This window comes from Pongo abelii, chromosome 15, assembly GCF_028885655.2.
Source record: "Pongo abelii isolate AG06213 chromosome 15, NHGRI_mPonAbe1-v2.0_pri, whole genome shotgun sequence".
In the NCBI taxonomy this organism is placed as follows: Eukaryota; Metazoa; Chordata; class Mammalia; order Primates; family Hominidae; genus Pongo; species Pongo abelii.
Window position 1 is genome coordinate 92939497 of NC_072000.2, and position 27586 is coordinate 92967082.

The window sequence follows — 27586 nt, forward strand, 5'->3', positions numbered from 1 at the left end:
TCTGCCGAAATCGCACACTTCCCAATACAGGGGGACTTGGCCTTTACCATCAAGTATTCGATCCTTCCTTGAAATGGCATTATCTGGCAGTGTATGGATTATGGATTATACCCAGTGCATATAGCAAATATTTTGAACAGATCAGTCTTTCACTATTTTGATGATTCTGGGCATTTCTCCCTGTTACAGTCTTGGGTTAGCACCACTTGACCATGCAGGGTTGGGTTTTGGTTTTTCTTCTCTGTAATTCTGGTCTCAGTTAATTTGTGTAGTCATCTCAGCATCTCTCAGTGAGGCGTATGTACACATTTCCAGACAAATAAGCTGTAGTCAGAGAAGAAAATTGCAGGGAGTTAATTACGTTTTTAGATTTTCATAACAGTTTAATATTTTTCAGTTGCGCTTTCAAGTTACACGTGTAATATTTTTCCTCATTAACTCCTTTTATTCTGTATTTGCATAAATATGAGATTCTGAAGAGCCATCTGGTTATACTACCTTCTACTAATGTTGACTAGCTGATTTCATAAACCAAAGCTGTAGGAGTTGTTGTATTAAGTCTCTTAACTAGTAACATAGTCTGCTCTTCAAGGGCTGAGAAAGTTACTAACCTGCAGTCGTCACCTCCAGCACTAACAACATGTCGATCACCACTGGTAAATCGAATATTTGTCACATGGGGCGAATGACCCAAGAACCTTTTGTATTTTGCCTAAAAAACAATGACAGACAAAGCTCAGGGCATTTGGTGCACACAGAAGTCAAAGGCTCTTATTAGGAACTATAATCTCTATCACAAGAGCTGTGGAGAGAGTAGGGAGTTAGCACCGCAGCCAGTCATTAGAATACTTTTTCAGCGTGAGTAGTGGATCTGCAAAACCAGGCTGTGTGGGCAGTCAGATGTCTCCAGGTACTCTGACAATTTTTCTCTAAGGAAAAGCATTTGAAATTTGATAACTGATTACAGGTTTGGTGAAAAGCTAATTACAGCTTTTTGTAGGATAGTACCAAAGACGGTATTACTCGAGGGAGATTTGTTTCTAATAGCTTTTATTTCAAAGTAAATAGATTTAGAAAGTTTGGGGAAAAACTTAGAAATTAGGACAAAACATTTTAAATATATGGGAAAAAGTGCTGATGATAAGACATCAAAATTAGGAGTAAACTGATAATAGTAAACAAAACACAAACTTACAAATTTTTCTGGACATGGGAAGTCAAATAACTTAACCATGCCAAAGTCATCTCCTGTAACAAGACTGATTCCTGAATGAGATACACAGGCACAGTTGACATCAGCTTTCTCAGCATGTCTGGACCAGATTCCCAAAACCTCATCTCCTAGAATACTAGAGGGAAGGAACAAAAGAAAACTCATTATAGCAAGTGCGGGCAGGTTGACTATATTCAAAAAGTTTCTTGGCAATTAATCTCTAAGTACCCTATCATGTTACTTAAAATACAGGAAGTAAATTATGGTAAGGTAAGTTGTTTGGAGACCTGAATTTCATCAGGATATCAACTCCTGCCTTTTAAAAATGAAATTTTATAATTCAAAGGGTTTCTAGATTAATCCTTTTAAGATTAAAGTAGTACTTTATGAAAACTGATACAACTATTTTTCTGTTTTTTTTTTTTTTTTTTTTTTTTTGAGATGGGAGTTTTTGCTCTTGTTACCCAGGCTGGAGTGCAATGGCATGATCTCAGCTCACGGCAACCTCTGCCTCCTGGGTTCAAGCAATTCTGCCTCAGCCTCCCGAGTAGCTGGGATTATAGGCATGCACTACCATGCCCGGCTTATTTTGTATTTTTAGTAGAGACAGAGTTTCTCTCCATGTTGGTCAGGCTGGTCTCGAACTCCCGACCTCAGGTGATCACCCCCGCTTAGCCTCCCAAAGTGCTGGGATTACAGGCTGAGCCACCGCGCCCAGCCAGAAACTGATAGAACTATTTTTCAAATTAAAAGTGCTACTTGGCTGGGTCTGGCAGCACATACCTGTAATCCCAACATTTTGGGAGGCTGAGGCAGGAGGACTGCTTGAGGCCAAGAGTTTTGAGACCAGCCTGGGCAATATTGTGAGATCCCTATCTCTACAAAAATAAAAATGACTTATGACATAGGAATTGAAAAAATTTCAGAGATGGGGTCTCGCTGTGTTGCCCAGGCTGGTATCAAACTCCTAGGCTCAAGTGATCCTCCCACCTCGGCCTGCTGCATCAGATTACAGGCATGAGCCGCTATATGCCTGGCTGATACAGGAATTTGATGGCATTTTTCATTGACCAAAAAAATGGATAGTCATGGTTACCTGTCATACAGCCAGAAAATCTGAAGAAATTTGGAAGCTTTGACTTCAGATAGATTCAAGATAGCATTCCTTTAGATAGAGAATAACAGTTGCTTAACAGCACCCAATACCTTTTTGCCAGTCATTAAATTTAGTGTTAAGAAAAATATCAGGATATCTTTAAAGTTAAAACTTTGATTTCCTTAAAAAAAAAAACTTGATAAATCATGGAAACTGATAAAACATGGAATTATATTCAATAAAAAGGGGTCCCAACATGAACATACCATTTCAAAATATGGTAACAAAAACTTGAAACTCAATTACTATTCCTTAGTGGAATGGCTCTAACAGTTCAGAAATAGGATTTTCCAATTTTTCTAACTGGCCTTCAAAGTCAGTTCTTGCCTTGTGAATATATAAGTATTTACCTAGTCCATGTAGCCCAAGTAATTCTGTCAATAGCGGCATGATCCATAAGATGTTTTCCTGAAGGCACTTCATAGACATGCCGTTTATAGCAACCACTAGAAACCTTTCATCAGATCAAAATGGGACAAGAATTCCATTAGGTGAGAGACAAAATCCACAGGGGGTTTACAGAATACTAGCATATTGCTACTTGCTTTACATGTCTAACATTATTAAGTATGCCAAAGATCACTGCAAAAACTTAGAGGAGAAAAGCACTGATAAGTGGGGGAGGAAAGGGGAGCTGTAGGTCAGAAGGTACAAAGGGAGGAGTTGAGAAGCTGGAGCTCTGGAGCTCAGGAACTTTAAAATGCATTCACTAACACGAAATGTAAAAGCAGAAGAACTTGCCACCTGGGTATATAGTATTGGTACTGTACCTGGAGATAACTGCTGTCTGCAGAGAAGTCCATTTGAATGACAAAGCTTGGAATGTCTTTGCAGTAGCTGATTCTGTTAAGAGTGGGGCCCAATGTTAGGTCATAAAAATCCACTGAGTTCTCACTAGAACCTACTGCCAGATACCGGGAATCCGGACTAAATCTGAATCAAAACAAAACATGTAAAAAGTATTAGACCACATGAAGTATTATAAATACTTAAGATCTGTGACTTTTCCTTTCTAGTTCTTAAAAGTAATGTGTGATAAGGCCTCAAATAGATTTACCTGACAGACACAACTGATTATGTATACTGAGATTGGGTTACGTGAAATAAGGAAGCTTTATATTTTACTTCAATTTTAAATATTTCCTCAATTGTCATCTCTCAATTCCTTTAAAAACATCTAATGGTTTAAAAAAACTTTCTTAGGCCGGGCCTGGTGGCTCACACCTATAACCCCAGAACTTTGGGAGGCGGGCAGATCACCTGAGGTCGAGAGTTTGAGACCAGCCTGACCAACATAGAGAAACCCTATCTCTACTAAAAATACAAAATTAGCCAGGCGTGGTGTGCACGCCTGTAATCCCAGCTACTCGGGAGGCTGAGGCAGGAGAATCGCTTGAACCGGGGAGGCACAGGTTGCGGTGAGCCGATGTTGTGCCATTGCACTTAAGCATGGGCAACAAGAGCAAAACTCCATCTCAAAAAAAAAAATTTTTTTTAAATTTTTTAAATAGAGGTGGGGTCTCACTATGTTGCCCAGCTGGTTCCAAACTCCTGGCCTCAAGCAGTCCTTACCCCTTGACCTCCCAAGGTACTGGGATTACAGGTGTAAGCCACCACACCCAGTCAGAACATCTCAGCTTTTAAAAGCCATTAGCATTACATAATTAATAAGCTAACAATTCATTAAGATAGTTTTCTTCCATCTGGAAAAAACGTTGTCTTAATATTAAGCAAAGAACACAGCCCAGCTTAACTAACCTCTAGTTATTAAGGTGAAATGACACAACTTGAATCTTGGTAGAACTTTTTTTTTTTTTTTGAGACAGAGTCTCGCTCTTGTCTCCCAGGCTGGAGTGCGATGATGCAACCTCCGCCTCCTCGGTTCAAGCAATTCTCCTGTTTCGGCCCACTGAGTAGCTGGGATTACAGGCGCCTGCCACCATGCCCGGCCGATTTTTGTATTTGTAGTTGAGATGGGGTTTCACTATGTTGGCCAGGCTGCTCGAGAACTCCTGACTTCAGGCGATCTGCCTGCCTCGGCCTCCCAAAGTGCTGGGATTACAGGCGTGAGCCACCGCACCCGGCCTGAAGAACTTACTTATTTAAAAGACAAAGTGAAATGCTATTTGCCCAGCAATCTTTGGAGTCATATGGGACAATTCAGTCTCTTGAAATGGCCCATGAGTCTTATTGAGGTAAGACAGAGACATGTAAAAGCTAAGGGAAGCCACTGTTACTGTTTTATATATTGAAGTTCTGAGGAAGGTTTCATTTGTAAAAGGATTTTACTGATGAAAAGCGTACAAGCTTTTGACAGACCTAGATTCAATAATCTTATCTACTGATCACATAGAAGTACTCTGTAAATGGTAGCCACTGTTGAAAAATGCTTAAGCACTGAAAAACAAAGGTTTAAGAAACATTTAAATTAACTTGGATTCTGGAACATTTAATCAATAGGTATTGATTAAATTAATGAACTACATATTCCCAAACTGAGGTTATTAAGAGAAGATATGTTTGGAATCACAACTTTAGTTTTCCAGGGTGACAACTTTTGAAGGGCAGATGGCTCTCTTGTATTACAGTGGGAGATACCTCTTGGCGGGATAAACTTAATGGACATGGCTAAGTGTTAACATGAATTCATCAAACATTACTTACTAGTACTTGCTATTATAAGGCACCATGGTTGGTGCCCAGTGGGTTTATAATTTAGCAAGAAGAATTAAGTAGTATACAAACAGCCGTATTTTAGCATACAATTTATAATACGGGAAATGCTACAGGCCCTGGGGACCTCTTTTTGAAGGCATGGCTAAGGAAAATTTTACAAATGGAAGTTAAGTATATACTAGAAACTCTATTCCATTTGTTCACTAACCTGATATCATGGATTGCACATCTCCTGTCTCTCTTCTTTCCCCATATTTTTAGAGAACTCACTAGTAAAATGATAAATTCTCCATTTTTCATTCCAATAGCCACCATGTCCCCTTCAGGGCTATAACACACAGTACGAGCAGCATGCCCCAAATTCACTTTGTTTAACATCTTCTGCATTAAAAAAAAAAAAGAGTCATAGGAAACAACATTAAGTACTTCTAAATTATACCAGTTTCCCCTCAAAATTCTCAACATAATTCTGATAGTTCTTTAAGTACTAGCAATTTAGAACTTCCAACTTTTCTTTTTAGAAGTTGTAACCTCTTTTAAAAAAATTATCTGTACTTACTTTATCAGCAATATCCCAAAGTCTCACTGTCCCATCTTCTGCAGCAGAAAGGAAAAAATCCCTGGAAGGATGTGTTGCTAGTCCCCAGATTGGCCCATCCACATGACCGTTAACTAAAATATTACAAGCTGCATTTTTCTCTCCAACTTCGATTATTTCAGCATTCCTTGTCCCAACAAGGATCTTGCCCTGAAACGCAAGCAGGACCAATACATTGAATGTAGTACAACAGCTGCTCTTCTTCATAATATAAAAATGACCCTATTGACCTGCTTTCAGAGAACTTTTTGCTTTGAGCTAATCTAGTAGCAAGGCAGTCATTAGCTCATGCAAATTTTTCTATGACTACAGGCACACATCCATCTGTAAGCACACTGGGCTAGATTACATATTAGAGTCCATGCTACAGAATAGAACTTTTCTGTGGCAGTACACCTGGATTCTTCAATAATCAAAGTTTTTATTTGATAATCTTAGGATTTCCAAACTGGGGTAAGTGCAGTGGGATATAGGAAAAAAGTAACAGAATTTATTTTTTAGTTAAAAAGTAAAAGCTTAACTACAATTTAATATGCAGACTGAAGATAATATCCATATGATTTATAAATACACTTAATAAGTACTAACACGCTCAAAAATTTTCAAAGGAGTTGTAGTTTTCAATTTTTATTTTGAAATTGACACATAATTATACATATTTATGGGGCATAGGGTAATGCGCATAACCATCACCTCAGATATTTATCATTTCTTTGTGATGGAAACTTTCAAAATCCTCTCTTGTAAATACCTGAAAATACATAAATACATGATTCTTAACTATAGTCATCCTACAGTACTACAGAATACTAAAACGTATTACTCCTATCTGGCTGTGTAAACTTGTATCCTTTAACCAGTCCTTCCCTATCCCCCTTCCCCACCCCTTCTCCGCCTCCAGTAACCACTATTCTACTCTCCACCTCTGTGGGATCAACTTTTTTAGTTTCTGCACAGGAGTGAGAACATGTATTTCTCTTTCTGTGCCTGGCTTATTTCACTTCACATCATGTCCTCCAGTCTCATCCATGTTGCCACCAAGAATGACAGAATTTCATTATTTTTTTATGGCTGAGTAGTATTCCATTGTTTATTACACGTTTTATCTAGGGAATGTGTGTTTTCTTAAAAAATGGAGACAACTGTCCTAATATAAATGAGTCAACTGGCAAGGGTTTTCAATTCTGTCTACTAGAGTTGTTGAATTGGCAGATTCTAGAAAATACTGGAGGTTTACATATGGTATTTAGACAGAATAGCTTCCTAGCTTATGCGCCACACTGGTGCTAACTGGCAAAGAAAGCAGCAAAGACACAGTAATGTTGGCAAGCAAATCCATTGTTATGCATTATTAAGTATTGTTCATTAAGCTGAGAGAATCACAGTAATAACCACTTTCTGTTTTCTGCTGCACTGTATCAGCTCATGGAACATCTTACTTTGCCTCTGCACACAGAACGAACACAATCTGTGGCTTGTCCTGTCTCAAGCCTGAAGGCACGGCACCGCCTCAGTTCCTGATCCCACAGTTTAACCGCTCCTCCTTCTTTTGACCTAAGTAAATAACCAAGCCAGAGTAAGTGTTTATTATTGGCTACTATAATTTTTATTATAAACAAATACTAAGTTATAAGCAGAATCCTTTAAAAAAAAAAAGGCCCTGATATTTATAATTTACTTCTAATATTCTTCTAAACTTTCTATGGCAATTTGAGGATATACTATATCTCAGTCAAAATAAACATCCAGTTTCAGTGAATTTTATTTTGAGAAATACTCTCTTTTCTGACATGAGCATAATTTTATTTAGCCTCTACCATACATTATCCTCTCTCATAATACTTTTTTTTTTTTTTTTTAAGATGGAGTCTTGCTCTGTCTCCCAGGCTTGAGTGCAGTGGCATGATCTCAGCTCACTGCAGCCTGTGCCTCCCGGGTTCAAGTGATTCTTCTCCCTCAGCCTCCCAAGTAGCTGGGATTACAGGCGTGCACCACCATGCCTGGCTAATTTCTGTATTTTTAGTGGAGATGGGGTTTCACCATGTTGGCCAGGCTGGTCTCAAATACCTTGACCTCAGGTGATCTGCCTGCCTCGGCCTCCCAAAGTGTTGGGATTACAGGCGTGAGCCACTGCAACTGGCCCAGAGCTTATTTTTGAAGGCCAAAACAGAAGCATATTTATTCCCTACCAGGTGTTAAAATATCTCACTGGAACAGTTTAGCAGGCTTCTAGTGAGCGGGGGTGTGCAGGAGTAAATGACGTGGGAAATACAAGTGTTGGAGGATGAAATAGAGCCCATTTATGGATTTTCTCCTGGAAGGACTGAAAAATGTATTCCTTCCTTTTCTGCTAGATGAATTGTTTGTCTGAAAGCATGCCTATGTGCATTCTTCCTTTATGTAAAAGGCACAAATTCTGCGCTTGTGTTTCATTAACATGTGGGTTCTTTCAATCCTGTATTGAAATGTACTTCTTAGTCACCTATATGTCACATTTTTTTTTGTTTTTGTTTTTGTTTTTTAAATGGGGTCTCACTCTGTCACCCAGGCTGGAGTGCAGTGGCACCATCATAGCTCACTAAAGCCTCGACCTCCCCAGGCTCAAGTGATCCTCCCACCTCAGCCTCCTGAGTAGCTGGGACTACAGGCATGCGCCACCACACCCAGCTAATTGTTGTTTTTTATAGCGATGGGGTTTCACCATGTTGCCCAGGCTGGTCTCGAACTCCTGGGCTCAAGCAATCCACCTGCCTCAGCCTCCCAAAGTGCTAAGATTACAGGTGTGAGCCACTGTGCCTGGCCTACATGTCATGTTTCAACATGCATATGAATATGTTGGTGACAAATCAAATCGTAAGTATCTGGTTACTGTTGGGAGATTTGAAAATCACTCAGAAGAGACCTCTTCTCAAATTTTGAGGTCTTGTATAAAACAGTTTAAATTTGCCTCAAGCAAAAGGAAACAAGGCAGTTCTCTCTAGTTCCCTCATCCTTTTCTAAAGCAACAATGTGCATTCTACTCCTTAGAATCCATTCTGAACAAAAAGAGAGCAGGCAGTCAAAATACAACCCTTGCTCCAGATTCCCCCATGGGCCTCCTACTCAGCAAATACGTACACAGGCATACAGACATTAAGAAAAGTAACTCAACTTGTAGGACAACTACCTATCCACACCTCAGAAAAAGTATCACCCTAACATGAAAAAAATTGGAAGTGAATTAAGACCAGAAATGAGAATCAAATAGAAGGCACATAAAAGGTAATAAAGGAGAAGCATATGAAGAGGAAGGTCGGAGAGGACACTCTGTGTAGCCTAGAAACAACTAGAATAATTAACTGCAAACCTCAGGTAGGTCACAAATGCATAAATATTCTGTGAAAAGAAAGAGGACTCACGGCCTTTCCTTTCCCCCAGTCACGATAAGTCCATCTCGCAGGGTGGTGTACATGGCAAACACAGGCCCATTGTGAGCTCTCGCCACGATTCTACACAATATGTGATCTTTCCACACACAGACATCACCACTGATGGTACCTGTAAACGTCAAGTTATTCTGAAAAGGAGTGGGGGAGGGGGAGACAAACTCATCAAAAGTTCAAATAGAGTTCAGATAGATAATTTTCTATGTATGTGTAATGCTGCCTCACCCTTGATACAAAGAGCATGCATTGTGTAGTGGCAGCAGCACTGAATTCACGAGTCAGGAAACCTGAACTGCAGGCTTAGCTTTGTCAGGACCTTTTCCATTCCAAGTCTGTTGCTTATTAGCTAGAGTAACTTTAGACAATTCTTCCCTTCCAGTTCTAACATACCATAATTCTAGGGTTTATTTTTTATTTTTTTGAGACGGAGTTTCGCTCTTTGTTGCCCAGGCTGGAGTGTAATGGTGTGATCTCAGCTCACCACAACCCCTGCCTCCCAGGTTCAAGTGATTCTCCTGTCTCAGTCTCCCAAGTAGCTGGGATTACAAGCGCCCGCCACCACGCCCGGCTAATTTTTATATTTTTAGTAGCGACAGAGTTTCACCCTGTTGGGCAGCAGGCTGGTCTTGAACTCCTGACCTCAGGTGATCTGCCCACCTTGGCCTCCCTAAGTGCTGGGATTACAGGCGTGAGCCACTGTGCCCGTCCTGAGCCATGGCGCCTGGCCTGTTCTTATATTAAGAATACCCAAAATGTTCAACTGAAATTTGACATGGCACAAACATTTCAATGGTCTTTTTCTCAAAAATGTTAAGTGTACTTAAATATTCTAAAATTATAACTTTTCCTGTAAGTATTGCATACTCACATAAACAAAAAATCCACTTAGTTTTTCGATGCACCAAAGGATTTATACAGCCTAGCCAATGCAGGATATTAAAGGAAAGAGATGTGGATTGGAAGCCACAGGTCCAGATGAGATGGAATAAAGTGAGAGGAGAGCAGGGCTCCTGAACACCCTTCTGTCAGGGCCAGGAATTGTGCTATTTACTTCTGTCTCACTACTTCCTTCTTCCCTCGAAGTAGAGACACTGGCCCAGAGCGCTTCCAGCTGTATGATAAGCAGTGTGTTAAATGATAAAAAGCAAAGGAAATCCTAAACCCTAGTACCGCCTTAAATCATTTGAAAATCATGTTTCTTGATTTACCTTTCTCTCTGACAAATTTTCAGGACTATGAAGAACTACTAGGAAGACAGAAACTTGAGGATATTTAGGGTGACAATTGAAGATTAAGGAAGGCTTTTGAGTATAACAGTAGTCCAAGGAATCAAGTGTTCGTCATAATCCTTATGATGGTGGCTCACGCCTGGAAACCCAGCGCTCTGGGAGGTCAAGGCGTGAGGATCATGTAGCTTAGGAGCTTGAGACCACCTAGGCAACATAACGAAACCCTGTCTCTACTAAAAATGAAAGAAAAATTAGCCTAGCATGGTGGTTCCTGCCCTGTAGTCTCAGCTACTAAGGAGGCTGAGGATCACTTGAACCTGGGAGATGGAGGCTACAGTGAGCTATAATCGCACCATTGCACCCCAGCCCAGGCGACAGAGTGAGATATTGTGTCAAAAAAAAAAAAAATCCTTTTTCCCCTCTCATTAACATTCTTTTCGCTCCCTAATTTCTGAAAGAAGTAGATTTTTGAAAGATGAAATATATGCTTGACCAGGGCATGTAATGATTAGCAGATCACAGTATCATCTCAACAACATTCATGTGGCTGATGATCTAAGGCAAGAGAATGTAAAGTAGTCAAAGTCACACTATGTGCATTTTAAGAGACATACTGCACCAAATGCAATAGCGAGCATGGTCTGCATCCGGGCATCTTCCAGTGTGCTCAGTAGCCCTTTTTTGCTAAGAAGAGCCCTTCCTGCCAGGGTCCAGAACTTCACATGTTTTACTCCCACTGAGACAAACTGCGTATCTGAATCTGGTCGGAATTCTGCCACAAAAATACGTTGATTGTGACCAGCTCTGCTGGCAATTTTGGCACCTGACAAGATACAACAAAATTATCTAGGTTATTACAAGAACCAAGCTAATCAACAGCATCAAACAAATATGTAAAATACATAGTTCAAAAAACAAAGGCTTAGAAGAGAGGCCAATGGCCCCTGCTCTACTACCTAGCAATACATGATTTACAATTATTTGTGTATCGAGTCCTTTTCACTTATCTTCGCTCCATTAACTTTTCTTTATATAATTTAAATGTTTTGTCTAAAGTGTGGTAGGTAATATTATCCTGCTGATCTTCGATTATCATTAGAAATATACATAATTTTCATAAGAATCTCCAAAACCAATCAAATCATTAATAATAAATAAATACACAGTTTCTTGCTGGAAGAAAATAGCAGTGAATCGTTTATAATACTAATAATGGTTTCATTAATTTATCTGTTTTGTGAGGTTACAGTTCCACTGGGCTTTTAAAGTGAAATATACCTACAGTACCACTGTGTACAGTATATTGCGTAGGCCTACACTGAATGATTGTTTTGACCACCAACTTTAAGACAAATATTAAATACAGAATTCCTACTACCTTTGTATTCTTGTTTTTTTTTTTAATCAAACACACAAAAGAATCCTACCTTCCTGCCATCTCCAAATGGTAATAGTATGTTCTGGGTCTAGTCCCACAGACAGCAATAGTTTGCCAGTAGCACTGAAGCTGACTGAACATACTCCCTTTGAATGGTAGCATCTTAGGATAGACAAAGTCTGCTTGTTCATTGCATCCCAGATGTGAATAGAAGGAGCTGTAGCTAAATAAAGATAGTATCAAAAAGTTGTAATCTACCTGTTATAAATATTTGTTTCTAAAGCTGATGCATATTCATCTCTGAAACATGGACAAATGTATACCAAACAAAAACTGTACTTAACAAAGAACAGCTCAAAACTAAGACTAAATTTAAAAAAGGAAAAGGAGTTTTGGTGGTGGGGAGGAAAGAAAAGGAAAAAATATAGAACACTTCTTCAGGCTATATTCCAAATTGCACTTTTGGAAAAACAGCATTTAGACAAGCAAATCAGGCAATCTCAACTTTAAACAATTCAAAACAAATGCATGTTTTATGTATACTTTTAATCTTTATACAATTATATGGAGAACTATACAAATATTACACAATAAATATTAAACACCAAGTATACATTCAGTACTGATGTTACCTGAAAGAGAAGTGAAAAGCAGACACAAATTGAGAAAGGCAGTAGATAGGAAACCACTTGAATAGATCTCAAAAGAAATTTTCAACCATACAGATAGACATCTGGTAAAAAGCTAAGTTCATATCACTTTATAAGACATTTACACAGGATTTCATGAGAAAGATAAAACTGCTAATCTTTAAAAAAATGTGGTTATTATTAATCTTGTGTAGCTTGTTTCTGCTGCTTAAAAAATTATCCCAGTTCTCTACATTTCCTAAATTAAAAAAATTATAGTTTTATATTTTCTTTTTTATGAACTGCACCCTATAAAAATGGATAGGTCAATTCAGCAGTTAATTCAATCTCAGAACATAAGTACTTTTAATGAAGCAATAAAAATACTAAAGTGCATTTGCTTCAAATTATAAATGTTATAAATGTTTTAAAAATAGAGAAACATTAAGACAAGCTGCCTTAAATCATTCAATGCAGAAATAAATGTCAGTCTCTAAAGAAAATATTCTGATAAGTTTAGATTATATTTTATACCATCTGCTATTTGTAATACACAATGATAAATCTGGCAGTTCTTCAAAGCAGTTAAAATATATTAAACCAGAGACTTAGAGTATCATTAAGCAGAAATTGTTCAAAGATTTATGCAAATGTAAAATATCAAAACTACATGGAAACATACATAAAAGTTTATCATATAATAAAACAGGTTATTTATGTTTGTAAAATTTATGACAATAATGTAAGTATTGAATTAAAATTAAAATATTATTCATTCATTAAAAGTCAAAGTACCCCAAGGCACAGGTAAACTTAACCTCAATAAAGAATGTTAGGTGGCTTAAATTTAAAATGTAAATATATACCAGATCACTCTATACATTTTGCCAGTGATAAATACTATATAAATATTTTTATATGTTTACAAAATGCACCTCTAGGCAATTCACATGTTATATTTGCCAAATCGTGATGAGGTAGACAATAGAATTTCAAGAAATATCACTAACTTTGCCTCCAAATTTAATATGCCACAAGTTTAAAAGTTTTATTTATCTAAATTTAAAGAGCAAGTAATCTTAAATTCAATGACTGAGCTTCTCATATTTTTATAAAAAATTAAAGGAGATGGCAAGAAGGTGAAACCAGAATTTATGTTTTAAAACGTATAGGTACGTAAGGTAATGGAATTGCCACACACTTAGACTGTTCTAAACTTACATCAGTAACAGTATTTAAAACTAAAATTACTGCAAATTTTCAGGACCTCTCGAAGTTACTAAAGAAAGATGAAACTATGTTCATTAAGTATATTATATTTTCTTCTATCATTTGGAAATGGTCATTCCTGATGCTTGGGTAACACATAAACAATTCTTCCTCCTCCTGTTCCAGGAGGCCATGAGGTATTAAGTACCTATCATGGCAGGCATGTTACTGGGGACATCGCATATTTTCTAATGCTTACCTTCTAGGTAGGTATGCTTTTCCCTGAATTCAGCCTCAGGGAGGATAACTGACTTGCCCTAATACAACTCAGAGCTGGGAGAGGCAGCACAGGTACACTGTTCTCAGTATCCAGGTTCCACTCTTGCTCTTTTCCCCATATGTAGCTCCCTCCAGAAAATCAATCCCAGTAACTTTTCACTACTGTTTTTCACTCTTAGTTTCCAGTATAGAGATGCCATAAGTGTCTCTTTAAATTGTTAATTGGGTCTTACAAAAATCAAAGTTTTAAAGGATATTCTTTATCCCTAGTTTGCCTTTGATGCAGTATAATAAAAACTGTTTTTTTTTTTGAGATGGAGTTTCCCTCTTGTTGCCCAGGCTGGAGTGCAATGGCATGATCTCAGCTCACTGCAACCTCTGCCTCCAGGGTTCAGGTGATTATCCTGCCTCAGCCTCCTGAGTAACGGGATTACAGGCGCCCACCACCATGCCTGGCTAATTCTGTATTTTTAGTAGAGACGGGGTTTCTCCATGTTGGTCAGGCTGGTCTCGAACTCCCGGCCTCAGGTGATCTGCCTGCCTTGGCCTCCCAAAGTGCTAGGATTACAGGCGTGAGCCACCACCCCTGGCCTAATAAAAACTGTATTTTAAAAGAAAATTTTAACATGGGCCATTAGGTATGCCAAGTGTATTTTGCCCTTTCGTCTCTGTAGTGAGTAACTCCTTACTGCATACTCAGCATCCATTACATCCTTTCTTCCTACCAAGGGTCCAGTTTTATTCAGGAATCTACTCCCTCCTAGAGCGTAAGTGATTCAGGGGAAACAAACTGCATGCTCAACTAATAAGTCTGAGCCCACTGTGATAATACTGCCTCCACTCCCAACCCAGACCTCAGTGATTAGTTTAATAACCCAGATTTAAACCAATCAGCACATGGTATTCTCCTAGTATCTTCTCAGTTCGCAGTTTGCTTTGTGTCCTCACACAAAGTCAGGTTAAAATGACTCAGTCAGGCTAAACGGAAGGATTTTTAGGTCATGGTTCTGAAAAGGATTTTTTTTCCTTCTTTCCCACTGGATAACAGCAAGGAAGCACGTAACTCCAATTGCTACTGCAGCCATTTTCATGACCACAAATGCAACCAGCCTTATTGGTGAAGCCAACACTGTGGATAGCAGAGCAGAAGAGATGGAAAGTCCCTGGGTTCTGGATGACATCATGAAACTCCTGAAGCAGCACACTCCGGAGGCTACCCTCCCTCTTCATTCTTGTGTGCTAAGGAATTTCCTTATCCTCTGCTGTAAAATGCAGACACCCACTGAAGTTGTTTGATGGGCAACTGCCTGTCACTACAAATACTACCAGAGAGTGAGTTTTCTCTGCTTAATTGCCTTAAGGATCAAAAATATCAAATTTTAAGGTGCAGTCTTAGGAGGGCTGAAATTACTTTATCAGAGACAAAAGATATTCCCATAGTGTCCACTGAAAACATATCTAATGTATTCAATGGTAACTTTTTTCTTTTTGAGACAAGGTCTCACTCTGTCATCCAGGCTGGAGTGCCATGATGCGATCATGACACACCGCAGCCTCGAATTCCTGGGCTCAATTGATCTACCTACCTCAACCTTCCGAGTAGCTGGATCTACAGGCACGTGCTACCACACCCATCTAAATTTTGTATATTTTTGTAGAGATGGGGTTTGCCATGTTGCCCAGGCTGGTCTTGAACTCCTGAGTTCAAGCAATCCACCCACTTCAGCCTCCCAAAGTGCTAGGCCTGCCGGGCACGGTGGCTCACGCCTGTAATCCCAGCACTTTGGGAAACTGAGGTGGGTGGATAACCCGAGGTCAGGAGTTCGCGACCAGCCTAGTCAACATGGTGAAACCCCGTCTCCATTAAAAATACAAAAAATTAGCTGGGCGTGGTGGCAGTCACCTGTAATCCCAGCTACTTGGGAGGCTGAGGCAGGAGAATTGCTTGAACCCGGGAGGCAGAGGTTGCAGCGAGCTGAGATTGTGCCATTGCACTCCAGCTTGGGCAACAAGAGTGAAACTCCATCTCAGAAAAAGAAAAAAACAAAACAGAAAAACCCAAAGTGCTATGATTACAGGTGTGAGCTACTGCGCCCAGCTCATATCTCTTCTAATGTATTTATTCTCCCACATTGCAAAGTGACAATTTAAAAACTTTATCCTTGTTCCAACCTAATACCCATTCCCCACCTCCTCAATCTCAGTTGATGATACAGAGAAAATGGAAGTCATCAGACAGTACTTCCTTATTTTTCCATCCCCAAATCTACCAGTCTTCTTATATTTGTACAAGAAAGAATGTCGAATAAATTTCGCTCCTTATATCTGTGGATAATTTCTTCCTGACAAACTGATTTCTCTCAAAGTATTCCCCATCCCATTTAGCTCACTGTTCAAGCAAAAAGTTAACAACTGGCCTTGATTCCTCACTATGTCATATGCCCATATCCAATTAATCAGAAAGGATAACTGGCTTTACTCCAGAATACACCTCATATTTGTCTCGTTCTCTCCACATTCACTCCTGCCACCCTGCTTAACTGTTTTTTGCTTGGACTACTATAACGGCCCCCTAATTTTCCAATTTTCTCTCTTCCCCCTGTACATTCTCAATAATATAGTGAGAGTGGTTTTCTTAAAGTATAAATTCTATCATATCACTCCCTTGTCTAAAATTCTCCAGTGACAGCCTCTGCACTTAGCATGAATCCAAACTCTTCTCCCTGCGCTACAGTATCCTGCATGAGATGACCACTATCCCTCTCTCCATTCATCTCAGAGGCCTTCCTCCAGTCACACTGACCTTCCAGTTTCTTGATCCAGCCTCAGAGTTTATGCAGGAAAGATTTAATATAAGCAGGGTACTTGCAGGGTACCAAAAAGCAGTGCAAAGGCCCAAGGTTACTGTCATCAGAAGGGCCTGCTTGCTGGGCTAGCTCTTGGCCAGTGTGTAAGAACTTCCGAAGTGTTCTCCATGTTGACAAAGCTCTTTTGTCCACCTGGGGCACTGAACACTTGCTTTCTTCAGGGCGTTTGGTATTTTGGTAGTTGAGGCTGGTCTTTATCCCTATGTGACCAGCCCCCAATAAAAACTCTGGACTCTGAGACGTCAGTAGGCTTGCCTAGGCAGAAACACCTCATGTGTGTTGCTGGATTTGACTGCTGGAGGAAGAAGCAGGTTCTGTGTAACCCCTGGCACGAGGGTGTTGGAGAGACATAGAAACCCTGTAACTAGATGCTCCGGATTCCACCTCATATGTCTTTTCCCTTTTCTGTTCAATGTAATAAACTAAAGCCTTAAGTACCTCTGAGTCCTGTGATTTCTCCTAGTGAACTGCTGAATGTGTGGGAAGTCTTGGGACCCCTGAAACTGGTCTGAGCCTCCAGCCCCCAGACCGTGCCTCAGCTATCTACTCCTGGCATAGCTGAATGTTACTACCTCTGAAAAAACAAATACTTTGTTTTATTGCCATCATCTCATTTATTGTTTTTAACACATTTATTGCCATCTCATCTAAAAATCATCAAGGTTTTTTAGTTTTTCTATTTTTTTTTTTTTTGTAGAGACAGGGTCTTGCTCTTGCCCAGGCTGGACTTGAACTCCTGGCCTCAAGCGGAACTCCTGTCTCAGCCTCCCAGAGTGCTGAGATTACAGGTGTGAGCCACCATACCCCGCCTGTCATCTCATTTGATTACAATACAATCCATGCTTCACTGTGCCTTAAAAGTGTGATATTCAAAAACTATTTTTGTTTTTTGTACCCTTGTCTTGACATGATGGAGATTTACTGGTTAAAAACCAAAATAAAATAACCAGAGATAACAGATAGCGCTCAAAATCTGTGAATTATAATTGTGTTACTGGAACTTGCAGGGTACCAAAAAGCAGTGCAAACAGATGAGTGTCATCTATAGCCTCTGTAGCTACTACACACCTCTGCCATTGTAGCACAAAAGCTGCCACAGAACATATGTAACTTGATAAGCATGGTCGTGTCAAATAAAACTTTTATTTAAAATGCTTATACTTTTATTAAAGTGCTTAAAACAGTGTTGAGAACAGGGTCTCACTATGTTGCCCAGGCTGGTCTTGAACTCCTGGGCTCAAGTGATCCTCAGACCTTGGCCTTCCAAAGCGCTGGGATTACAGGTGTGAGCTACCATGCTTGTCCAAAAAAACCATTACTATTACCACAGATTGAGTTCAGAATCATGACATTAAAATAATGTATTCTTAATTTAAAAAAATCCGCAAGTTTTTTATAGAGTAACAAGATACTTGATGATATGGTTTGGATGTATGTCCCTGCCCAAATCGCACGTTGAATTGTAACCCCCAGTGTTGGAGGAGGGACCTGATGGGAGGTGATTGGATCACGGGGGCGGATTTCCCCCTTGCTGTTCTTGTGATTGTGAGTTCTCATGAGATCTGCTTGTTTAAATGTGTAGTACCTCCCCTTTCTCTCTCTTCCTCCTGCTTCCACCATACAGGACATACCTGCTCAAGCCCTTTGCCTTCCACCATGATTGTAAATTTCCTGAGGCCTCCCCAGCCACATTTCCTGTACAGCCTGTGGAGCTGTGAGCCAATTAAACACATTTTCTTTGTAAATTACCCAGTTTCAGGTAGTTCTTTATAGTAATGCAAGAACGGACTAATATACTTGAACTTAAGTTTAATATGCACTATCATTACCAAACAATATAAATAAAGCAGAAAATGTTTAGTTTTCCTTACCTGACATGTCTCCTGAATCACCTATAATGGAAAATAATGATCTATAAATAACATAAATCTGTAAAACCTGTAAAAACCCAAATATATTAATTATAATTTAAACTATTATATACAAAATTGGTTTTATTACATTCGATTGAGTAAACTGTAAGAGAAGGCACTCATTTCAGTTATACATACTTATTAACATGCTATGTATGATCTTTTAATCTTCCTTTGGATAAAAATTTTGTTTTCTTTGCATTTAATGAGTTACATAAACTTTTAATTATAATAACTTTTAAAATGATACTGATATGATTTAAAATGATATTACCCTCATTTTGGTTTATAAAAATGTACTGCTAATAATAGACTCTCTGGAGTTTTAATGACAGCAAAGGTTACTATATAACTCAAGAAAGGAAAAAAGTTCTTTCTTTCAACCAAAGATTTTCCATATGCATCTTTTAATGCATCTCTGTCTCCAGGGAAGAATTAGATCTAAACCTGAGCTGAGAGACATGATGGCAAAGGTTACTGTATAACTCAAGAAAGGAAAAAAGTTCTTTCTTTCAACTAAAGATTTTCCATATGAGTACAAGTTTGCCAAGAAAGAAAATGTGAAAGCTCATGCTCATTATATTTGTGGTAGAAATACCTAATAACCAAACTTTTCAAAGTAGCAGTCTTTAGAACAAGAAAGAAAATAAAAATACAGGAATCCACTGAAGACAGGTGATTGTTTTTTGCTTTGGTAAAGCTTTATATCCATATGAAATAATGATTTAAAAAACATATTGATAACATAGGACCATAGTGCCTTGACCTGGAACATGAGGAAAAACAGAATAAACTACTTAACTCTGTTGAGCAGACCACATAGGAAATATCATTTTTAGTTATGACTATGCTCTATTAACCACCAAATGGTGAGAGGGCTTGGAACTTTGCCACCTGAAGCCTGGGTGAAAGACTGGGAGTGTTTGGTTTGGAGAGACCAGGTTTGTCTCTGAATATTAACAGAGACATTGTACTTCTGGGACAGAAGTACAAATGAAAGCTGGAATGTCATTGGCCAGTATTTTAAAGCTATCCATCAAGATAAAACTTATCAAATAAAATATATTCTAGCCTCTTACCTTGATGAGTACACTCCTATAATGATCTGGAAGGCAGATACCAATTTAGAACTCCTTAGAGTTTGGGCAGCATGAGACAATCTGTCTCATTCTCTTCCATCCCACACCACAAAAAGCCATAGAAGCTCATGTGTGGTGCTATGAACTGGATGTCTGTCTTCCCCACAATTCATATACTGAAACCCTAATCACCAGTGTGATGGTATTAGGAGGTGTGAAGTTTATGAGGATGGAGCCCTCACAATGAGATTAGTGTTCTTATAGGAAGAGACAGGAGAAAGATAATCTTCTTCCACCATGTGAGGATATAATGAGAAGACAGCCATCTGCAAATACCGAGAAGGCCCTCACCACAACCTGACCATGCTGGCACCCTGATTTTGGACTTCCAACCTCCAGAGCTGTGAAAAATAACACTTCTGTTGTTTAAGCTACAAACTCTGTGATATCTGTCATGGCAGCTCAAATTCCTTAAGACATGTGGTTATCCCAGCTACTGCATTAAAACTCCATCCACTCCTACACAAAGAACAGCTTGGCCACCCCTCAAGAGTATACACATTGGTTGTACAGTCTGTCACTGGGAGGACAGACGCAGAGAAAAGGCTCATGCAGGGCCATTAGTAGGTTCAGGACCATCTGGTAGAGAATTCTGGGATTTCATATACCCAAAGCATGGTCCAGTGGAGAAGTAAGCTCCCCCATGGAAAGCAATCCCCTTGTTCTCATGTACACCTTGTTCCATGGAATATAGTTGGAGGGTGCCCAAAGGAGACCTTTTAAAAGAGAAGCAAAAGGCTGGGCACGGTGGCTCATGCCTGTAATCCCAGCACTTTGGGAAGCCAAGGCGGGCGGATAACAAGGTCAAGAGATCAAGACCATCCTGGCCAACATGGTGAAACCCCGTCTCTACTAAAAACACAAAAATTAGCTGGGCGTGGTGGCGCGCACCTGTAGTCCCAGCTACTCAGGAGGCTGAGACAGGAGAATGGCGTGAACCTGGGAGGTGGGGGCTGCAGTGAGCCGAGATTGCGCCACTGCACTCCAGCCTGGGCAACAGAACGAGACTCTGTCACAAACAAAGAAACAAATAAAAGATAAGAACTAGATAAGACTCAGGGAGAATATGCTAGCTCTCTCCAAAACTGGAAGATAATGCCATGGGAATGTGATTAGATGTTCTAGATACACCAAGAATGAGGGCCAAAGAGTAGCAATCACAGACAGATTTCTGTTGTATATGAAGAACCACTTTATAACTAAGCTTTCCAGGGAAATGTTTACTTCACTAGGTATTAAGTGGCAGCAGGGTTCAAACACACTGTAACAGAGAGGATAAAATGATATACTTGGCCCTAAAATTCCAAGATTCTAGCTGGGAAAAAAGTTTGAATGTAACTGGCTAAAATAGTACAAAATCAAACATTTCAATTCCTCTATGATCTGTATGATTTTTAACAGAAGGAACAACAAACATTGTAAATGCTGTTTTGTGCTTTGTGGGTATTAAACAAGCCTGACAGCAAAGTAACAAAACAATTCTCTTTATGTGTGAAGAGAAAAATAAAATCCTTTCTTATTCTTTAGTCTTCCCTTGAGTCTATCTTAATTAGTCACCAGTAATTTTTGTTATCTATTTTCTGGAAGGGTACAAATGGTGTAAGGAATGGAGCTACATATATAATCTAAAATTTACCTCTGTACTCCCCAGAGTTTGACTTGGAAAGAAAGAGGAGGGATGTAATTAGCCATTTCATACTTTCTATAGTGTTGTCTTTCAAAATAAAGGGGAGAAAAGGGCCAAATTCCTAAAAGATTAATTTGTGACCATGACATTTCTTAACTAAGAAAGAAAACCACAGCACCAAAATGATAAATAAGTTGCCTAACAGAGGGAGAGCAAAGGAAAGAAAAGGAGAAGCCAAGGTGGGAAATGAAAGAACCACACTTTCTACAATTCTGTTTGCAGAACGTAAATCCCATTAATACAGGGATTTTGCCTTTTTGTAAGTAGCCCGTATCCCCAGCACCTAAAACAATACCTCGCACATGGCAGGTGTTCAGTAAATTTGTTGAGTAAGTGAGTTTACTCAATAAAAATTAACTAAACAGTAACTATGTACCAAGAGGCATTGAGCTAGGTACTTAGGTAACATAGTTTCTTCATTCCTCAAGGAGATGGGCCTTGTTTCTTGTGCACAGTGAAAATAAGACTTCATTTTCCAAAATCTTAGCACAAACAGAAGCTAGACCTATGTATTTATATGCAAATATTAGAATATTTTCTGTATAATGGGTAATGTTCCATTTACTTTTAAAAGTAGAAAACTGTACAAAAAGGGAAAACACAAGGGTCTATGTGGCATAGCTTCAGAACCAGGCAACCCAGACAACAAATTCCTACCAACTTAGTACTCGCATGAAAAATGAAGATATTAAAAGTATAAATTATCTTAGTCAAGAAGAAAAGGGACCTGGAAAGCTAGCTTAGCCATCAAGGCCCAATAAATTCCAACAAACTCAATGATTTCAATGAATTTTACAAATGTATTGAAGTTTATGAAACTTCTGCCATATTCATATTTAGTAATCACAGGTTGGCAGATATGTCCTAAATAGACCTGCCATCCTCTCATCAGTTTGATTGTAGAGTTATGGCCTTTGTTTAACAGTTTTTCACAGAGGTAAAAGAACACAGGTATATTTCAAAACAGCTCAAAACAGTTGGTGAATTAGGTCAATGACAAAGAAAAGAAAAATGCAGAAGGGATTTACCAACAACAAACAGACTTGGGTCCTCTCTTCTTTCCAGCCTAAACCCCCATGGAAGCAGGGTTCTACCCCACCCAGTCTAGTTATTTCTTAGCTTCCCTTTGTTTACTGCTTCCTCTTCAAACTCCTCTTTTCTGCTTTATATGCTATTGAATTAAACCTTTTTGCTGACCAGAAATTCCTGCTAAAGGACTAAATCCAACTATTTCAACTATCATACAATAGTTTACTTTAAATTTTGGATTGTCAAGACCAACTCAGATAACCAGAGTGAGTGAGAGAAAGGTACCTGGAAGCAAATAATATGGTATAATTGCATAGGGCTTTATGTATACATAGATTTTGAACCATCAATAAACAATCAATAAATCAATAAAATTATATTTTGATTTTTTTCCTTGGATATTGAATTTATTTGAACAAAGCAAATGCTTTAAATTGTTTCTTTTTAAAATACAGAAACATACCTACTTGGCCAGTTGCCACTATGTTGATAAATTTGGGGTGCTGGTTTACTGTGAGGCACAGAATATCATCATTATGTTCCTGATAAAAACTCTGAGAACCTACAAAAAAGAATTTGAGAATTAAGTTTGAAAATTTTAAGATGTAACAGCCAAAAGCACTTACCCAGAACAATAAACTACTCTTTAACTTATTTGCTTATTCAAAACATATTTTTGAGCACTTACTATGTAAACAGCATCATAAGGATAGAAAAATGATTCAGAATTATGTAATGGGATAGAGCCGTAAAAGGGATAAACAATACAGTACAAGGCTGAAGATTCCAAGTGCCACAAGAGAGTTGGGATCAAAATGCTATGGGAATTCAGAGCAGAAAAGATTAACCTCATCATGGGAATATGGTACTCCTGGACCGACCCAGACAGATTTTACAAATGTAAAAGTCAGTGGGGAAGGGCCTTCTAGGCAGAGGAACACTTTAAGCAGAGGCCTAAAGGCAGGAAAGTGTTGTGTATCCATATAACAGGCTCATTTGGCTGAAGTGTAGGGTCATGAAGACGAAAGATGAGTAACATGGTTGGAAAGGCAGCTTGGGACTAGAGTTAGGGAGGATTTTGAGTGTCAGCCCATGATCCTTCTGTTTTGGTTTCTTAAAAAAAAAGGATTTGCCAGAGTCACACAGAAACCAGTAGTAATTTTCCATTTAATAATTTGGGCCATATTGAGTCACATTTTATATTTGTTCTTAAGTCAGTGGGGGAGGAACTGCAATCTGGTTTTGTTTTTTGTTTTTTGTTTTTTTTTTTTGAGACAGCCTCACTCTGCTGCCCAGGGTGGAATGCAATGGCATAATCTTGGCTCATTGCGACCTCCACTTCCCCGGTTCAAGCAATTCTCATGCCTCAGCCTCCAAAGTAGCTGGGATTACAGGTGTGTGCCATCATGCCCAGCTATATATTTTTTGTATTTTTAGTAGATATGGGGTTTTGCTGTGTTGGCCAGGCTGGTCTCAAACTCCTGGCCTCAAGTGATCCGCCCATCTTAGCCTCCCAAAATGCTGGGATTACGAGCATGAGCCACCGTGCCCAGCAGGAATTGAAGTTTTTTGATCAAATAAGTATAATGTGATTCATCTGGTAGTAGTGACAGTGAAGAGACCTTGTAAGACTATGACAGTAGTCCATGCAGAAGGGAATAAAGATAGACTTGTGGAAGTAAGACGAAGAGGTGGAAAATGAGTTCAGAGCAGTAGGCTGGATCCAGAGGATAGAAAACCATGAATAATATTAGGCCCCCCAAAAAGCAAAACAAAAATCAAACAAGTGGGGCACTTCAACAACCCACTGATAGTGTTAGATCATCAAGGTAGAAAACTAACAAATTCTGGACTTGAATTCAATACTTGACTAACTGGACATAATAGACAGAACACTCTGCCCATCAACCACAGAATATACATTCTTCTCATCTGCACATGAAACTTACTCCAAGATTGACCAGATGTTCAGCCATAAAGCAAGTCTCAATAAATTCAAGAAAATTGAAATCATATCTGCAATACTCTCTACCCACAGTGGAAAATAGAAATCAACACCAAGAAGATCTCCCAAAACCACACAATTACATAAAAATTAAACAACTTGCTCCTGAATGACTTTTGGGTAAACAATGACATTAAGGCAAAAATTTTAAAAAAATCTTCAAAGTAGATTAAAACAGAGATACAACATACCAAAATCTTTGGCATGTAGCAAAAGCATGTTAAGTGTTAAGAGGAAAGCTTACAGTGCTAAATGCCTAACTCAAAACGTTAGAAAGATCTCAAATTAACAATCTAACATCACACCTGGAGGAAATACAAATACAAGAACAAAGTAACCCCAAAGCTAGCAGAAGAAAATAAATAACAAAATCAGAGCAGAAATGAACAATACTGAGACCCAAACATCTATACAAAGAATCAACAAAATAAAAAAATCGGTTTTTTGAAAAGATAAACAAGATCAATAGACCACTAGTAGTTAAACAAAAAAAGAAGATCCCAATAAACACAATCAAAAATGACAAAGATCACATTACAACCAATCCCACAAAAATACAAAAGGCCCTCAGAGACTATTATGAACACCTCTAAATACACAAACTAGAAGATCTAGAGGCTATGATGTTAGTTGTGGGCCTCTAAAAAAAGAAGAAGAAGAAGAAGAAAAATCTAGAGGAGATGGATAAATTCCTAGAAACACACAACCTCCCAAGATTGAATCAGGAAGAAACCGAAATCCTAACAGACCAATAATGAGTTCCAAAATTGAATCAGTAATAAAAAACCTATCAAAAAGCCCTGGACCAGATGGATTCAGAGCTGAATTCTCCCAGACATACAAAGAAAAGCTGGTGCCAATCCTACTGAAACTATTCTAAAAAAAGAGCAGTGGGCACTCCTCTCTAACTCATTCTGTGAAGCCAACATCACCTTCATACCAAAACCTGCCGAAGACACTTGAAAAATGAAAACTACAGGCCAATATTCCTGTAGAAAACTACAGAACATCATCCCTATGATGAACATAGATGCAAAAAGCCTCAACAAAATACTAGCAAACAAAATACAGCAGGACATCAAAAAATTAATTCACCATGATCAAGCAGGCTTCATCATTCCTGGCATGCAAGGTTGGTTCAACATATGCAAATTAACGAATGTGATTTACCATATAAACAGAATTAAAAACAAAAACCATATGATTATCTCAACAGATATGGAAAATGCTTTTGATAAAATCCAACATCCCTTTCATGTTAAAAACTTTCAACAAACTAGGAATTGAAGGAACACACCTCAAAATAATGAAGCATTTATGGCAAACCCACTTCCTACACTATGAACAATGTATCCTCAAACTGGTGAGAAACCAAATATAATAAAAACTAAAGCAGGTGGCCTAGTCTCCATCTGCCCTCTCTCTAGACACCCCACTACTAGAAAGGTGATTAATTACAAATCAGAAAAGTAAAAATAAAATTATAAGTATAAACATGAGAGTTTACACATACATTCCTTTCTTGTTTATCTTACTCTTCCTCATTCTCTCTGAAGGACAGATATGTGATACCTCGATTAAGAAGGATTTTTCTCTCTAATCAGTATGTTTTAAATGGCCCAAATTATTAAATAGAAAATTGCCACTGATTTCTGTGTGATCCTGGTGAATCCTTTTCTTTATGAAACCAAAATAGAAAGATCATATTGATGGTTAATACTGACAAGAGGTGGTGGATTATAATTCACATAATCAATCTACTCTTTACCCATTCAGAATGAAGCTATCAGAGGAAAACCAGAATGAAGTAGATAACCTTTATTTTTACTTCTAACTTTCAGACTTTTATGAAGTTTGCCATTAAATTGTAATAAAACAATTCAAAATTAAATACTTAATGTTACTAGTAGGATTATCACATTGTTCATCAAATGATGCTAACAGAAGTTATTTGCTCTTGAATAATCCAACTGAATAATCAGTTAAATGAACATCAAGAAATAATTTTCTCACCTTTTTGGATCAAACAAGGTATCATCATAGAGCCACAGATAAACAGCTTTCTTAGCCTTTATTCCTTGGCTTTCCAAGGCCTCAGTAAGAACACTTCCAGTCCCAGCAATCACTCACTCAACATGCTACATTCAATCACTATCAGAAACCACCATCCAAACCATCTATTCTCATCATGAGGTTATGGGAAAATAGAATTAAAGTTACAAATGGTTTCAATATAAAACACGGTTTTAACATACAGTAAAACCTTTACTTCTAATAGAGACTTATGAGCACTTTGCATTATGAATTCGTTTTCTGCTGTATTATACTCTCTTAAAACTGAAATTTGTTTACTTGAAATATTACTAGAAAGTTCTGAAATATGAAATATTTTTATTCTGGAGTGTTTCTCCTACATTTCAATTACTATTTATAGCTTTAACAAAGATTTTAAGCTGCTAGATCAAAATTTCTAAGTTAAAAAAAGTGATAGAGGGATGGAGATTCAGGGTTTCCTACCTGTAGCAACATTGTGCAGAATTCCAACGGATGCAGTGTGATAAATTATATCATCACCATCATTTAAATAGTGAACATTATTCCTACAGTCTCTGCCTCGATAACCAAAAATGAGCTCCAACACAAGATCCTATAATGATAATAATAAAACCATTATATTCTTCCTCATGTCTAAATGTTCACCATTGTTTTGTTGTATACATAATACTAGTGTCTGCAGTCAAAATGGAGTATGCATTTTTGATGTTTTACAAACTTAATACACAAAATTAAGCTACTCATACTTCTTTATATAACCTGTTTTGGGCAGCTTAAACATACATTCTATACTTTTCTATATAAAGTTATGAAAAGGAAAATGGAATCACAAGGTAGTCTGATTCCAAGAACTTTGATTCTTAAGATTTCACATGTAAACACTGAGGTACAGTTGGCCTTACATATCCAAGAATTCAACCAATTCTGATAGAAAACATTGGGGAAAAAAACAATAAAAAATAAAATTTAAAACACAATATAGTATAACAAATATGTATACAGCATTTACACTGTATTAGGTATTATAAGTAATCTACAGATGGTTTAAAGTATGCAGGAGAATGTGCATAGGTTATATGCAAATTACTATGCCATTTTA

The 27586-nt window shown here is 38.3% G+C and overlaps 1 protein-coding gene and 1 long non-coding RNA gene across 10 annotated transcripts in view; one reads left to right on the plus strand and one right to left on the minus strand.

Moving 5' to 3' along the window:
- EML5 (EMAP like 5) overlaps positions 1-27586 on the minus strand; it is a 209581-nt gene continuing 181995 nt past the window's right edge. For 3 of the 9 annotated variants that reach the window (XM_054530350.2, XM_054530352.2, XM_054530354.2), the window contains exons 29-40: positions 26950-27079; positions 22891-22989; positions 18531-18551; positions 11725-11898; positions 10912-11120; positions 9042-9199; positions 7083-7197; positions 5605-5793; positions 5254-5426; positions 3140-3302; positions 2720-2823; positions 624-1349 (exon numbers count right to left, since the gene is read on the minus strand). In XM_054530350.2, coding sequence (XP_054386325.2) covers positions 962-1349; positions 2720-2823; positions 3140-3302; positions 5254-5426; positions 5605-5793; positions 7083-7197; positions 9042-9199; positions 10912-11120; positions 11725-11898; positions 18531-18551; positions 22891-22989; positions 26950-27079 — 1923 coding nt within the window. In that variant the 3' untranslated portion in view covers positions 624-961. Of the gene's footprint in view, positions 325-611; positions 1350-2719; positions 2824-3139; positions 3303-5253; positions 5427-5604; positions 5794-7082; positions 7198-9041; positions 9200-10911; positions 11121-11724; positions 11899-18530; positions 18552-22890; positions 22990-26949; positions 27080-27586 lie in introns of those variants that run through there. The other 6 variants (XM_024231451.3, XM_054530351.2, XM_054530353.2 and 3 more) reach the window with 6 other exon arrangements.
- Positions 7095-16114, plus strand: LOC134760094 (uncharacterized). Its single transcript, XR_010137008.1, has 2 exons — positions 7095-7219; positions 14841-16114. It is a non-coding gene; the product is annotated as an uncharacterized LOC134760094 (long non-coding RNA).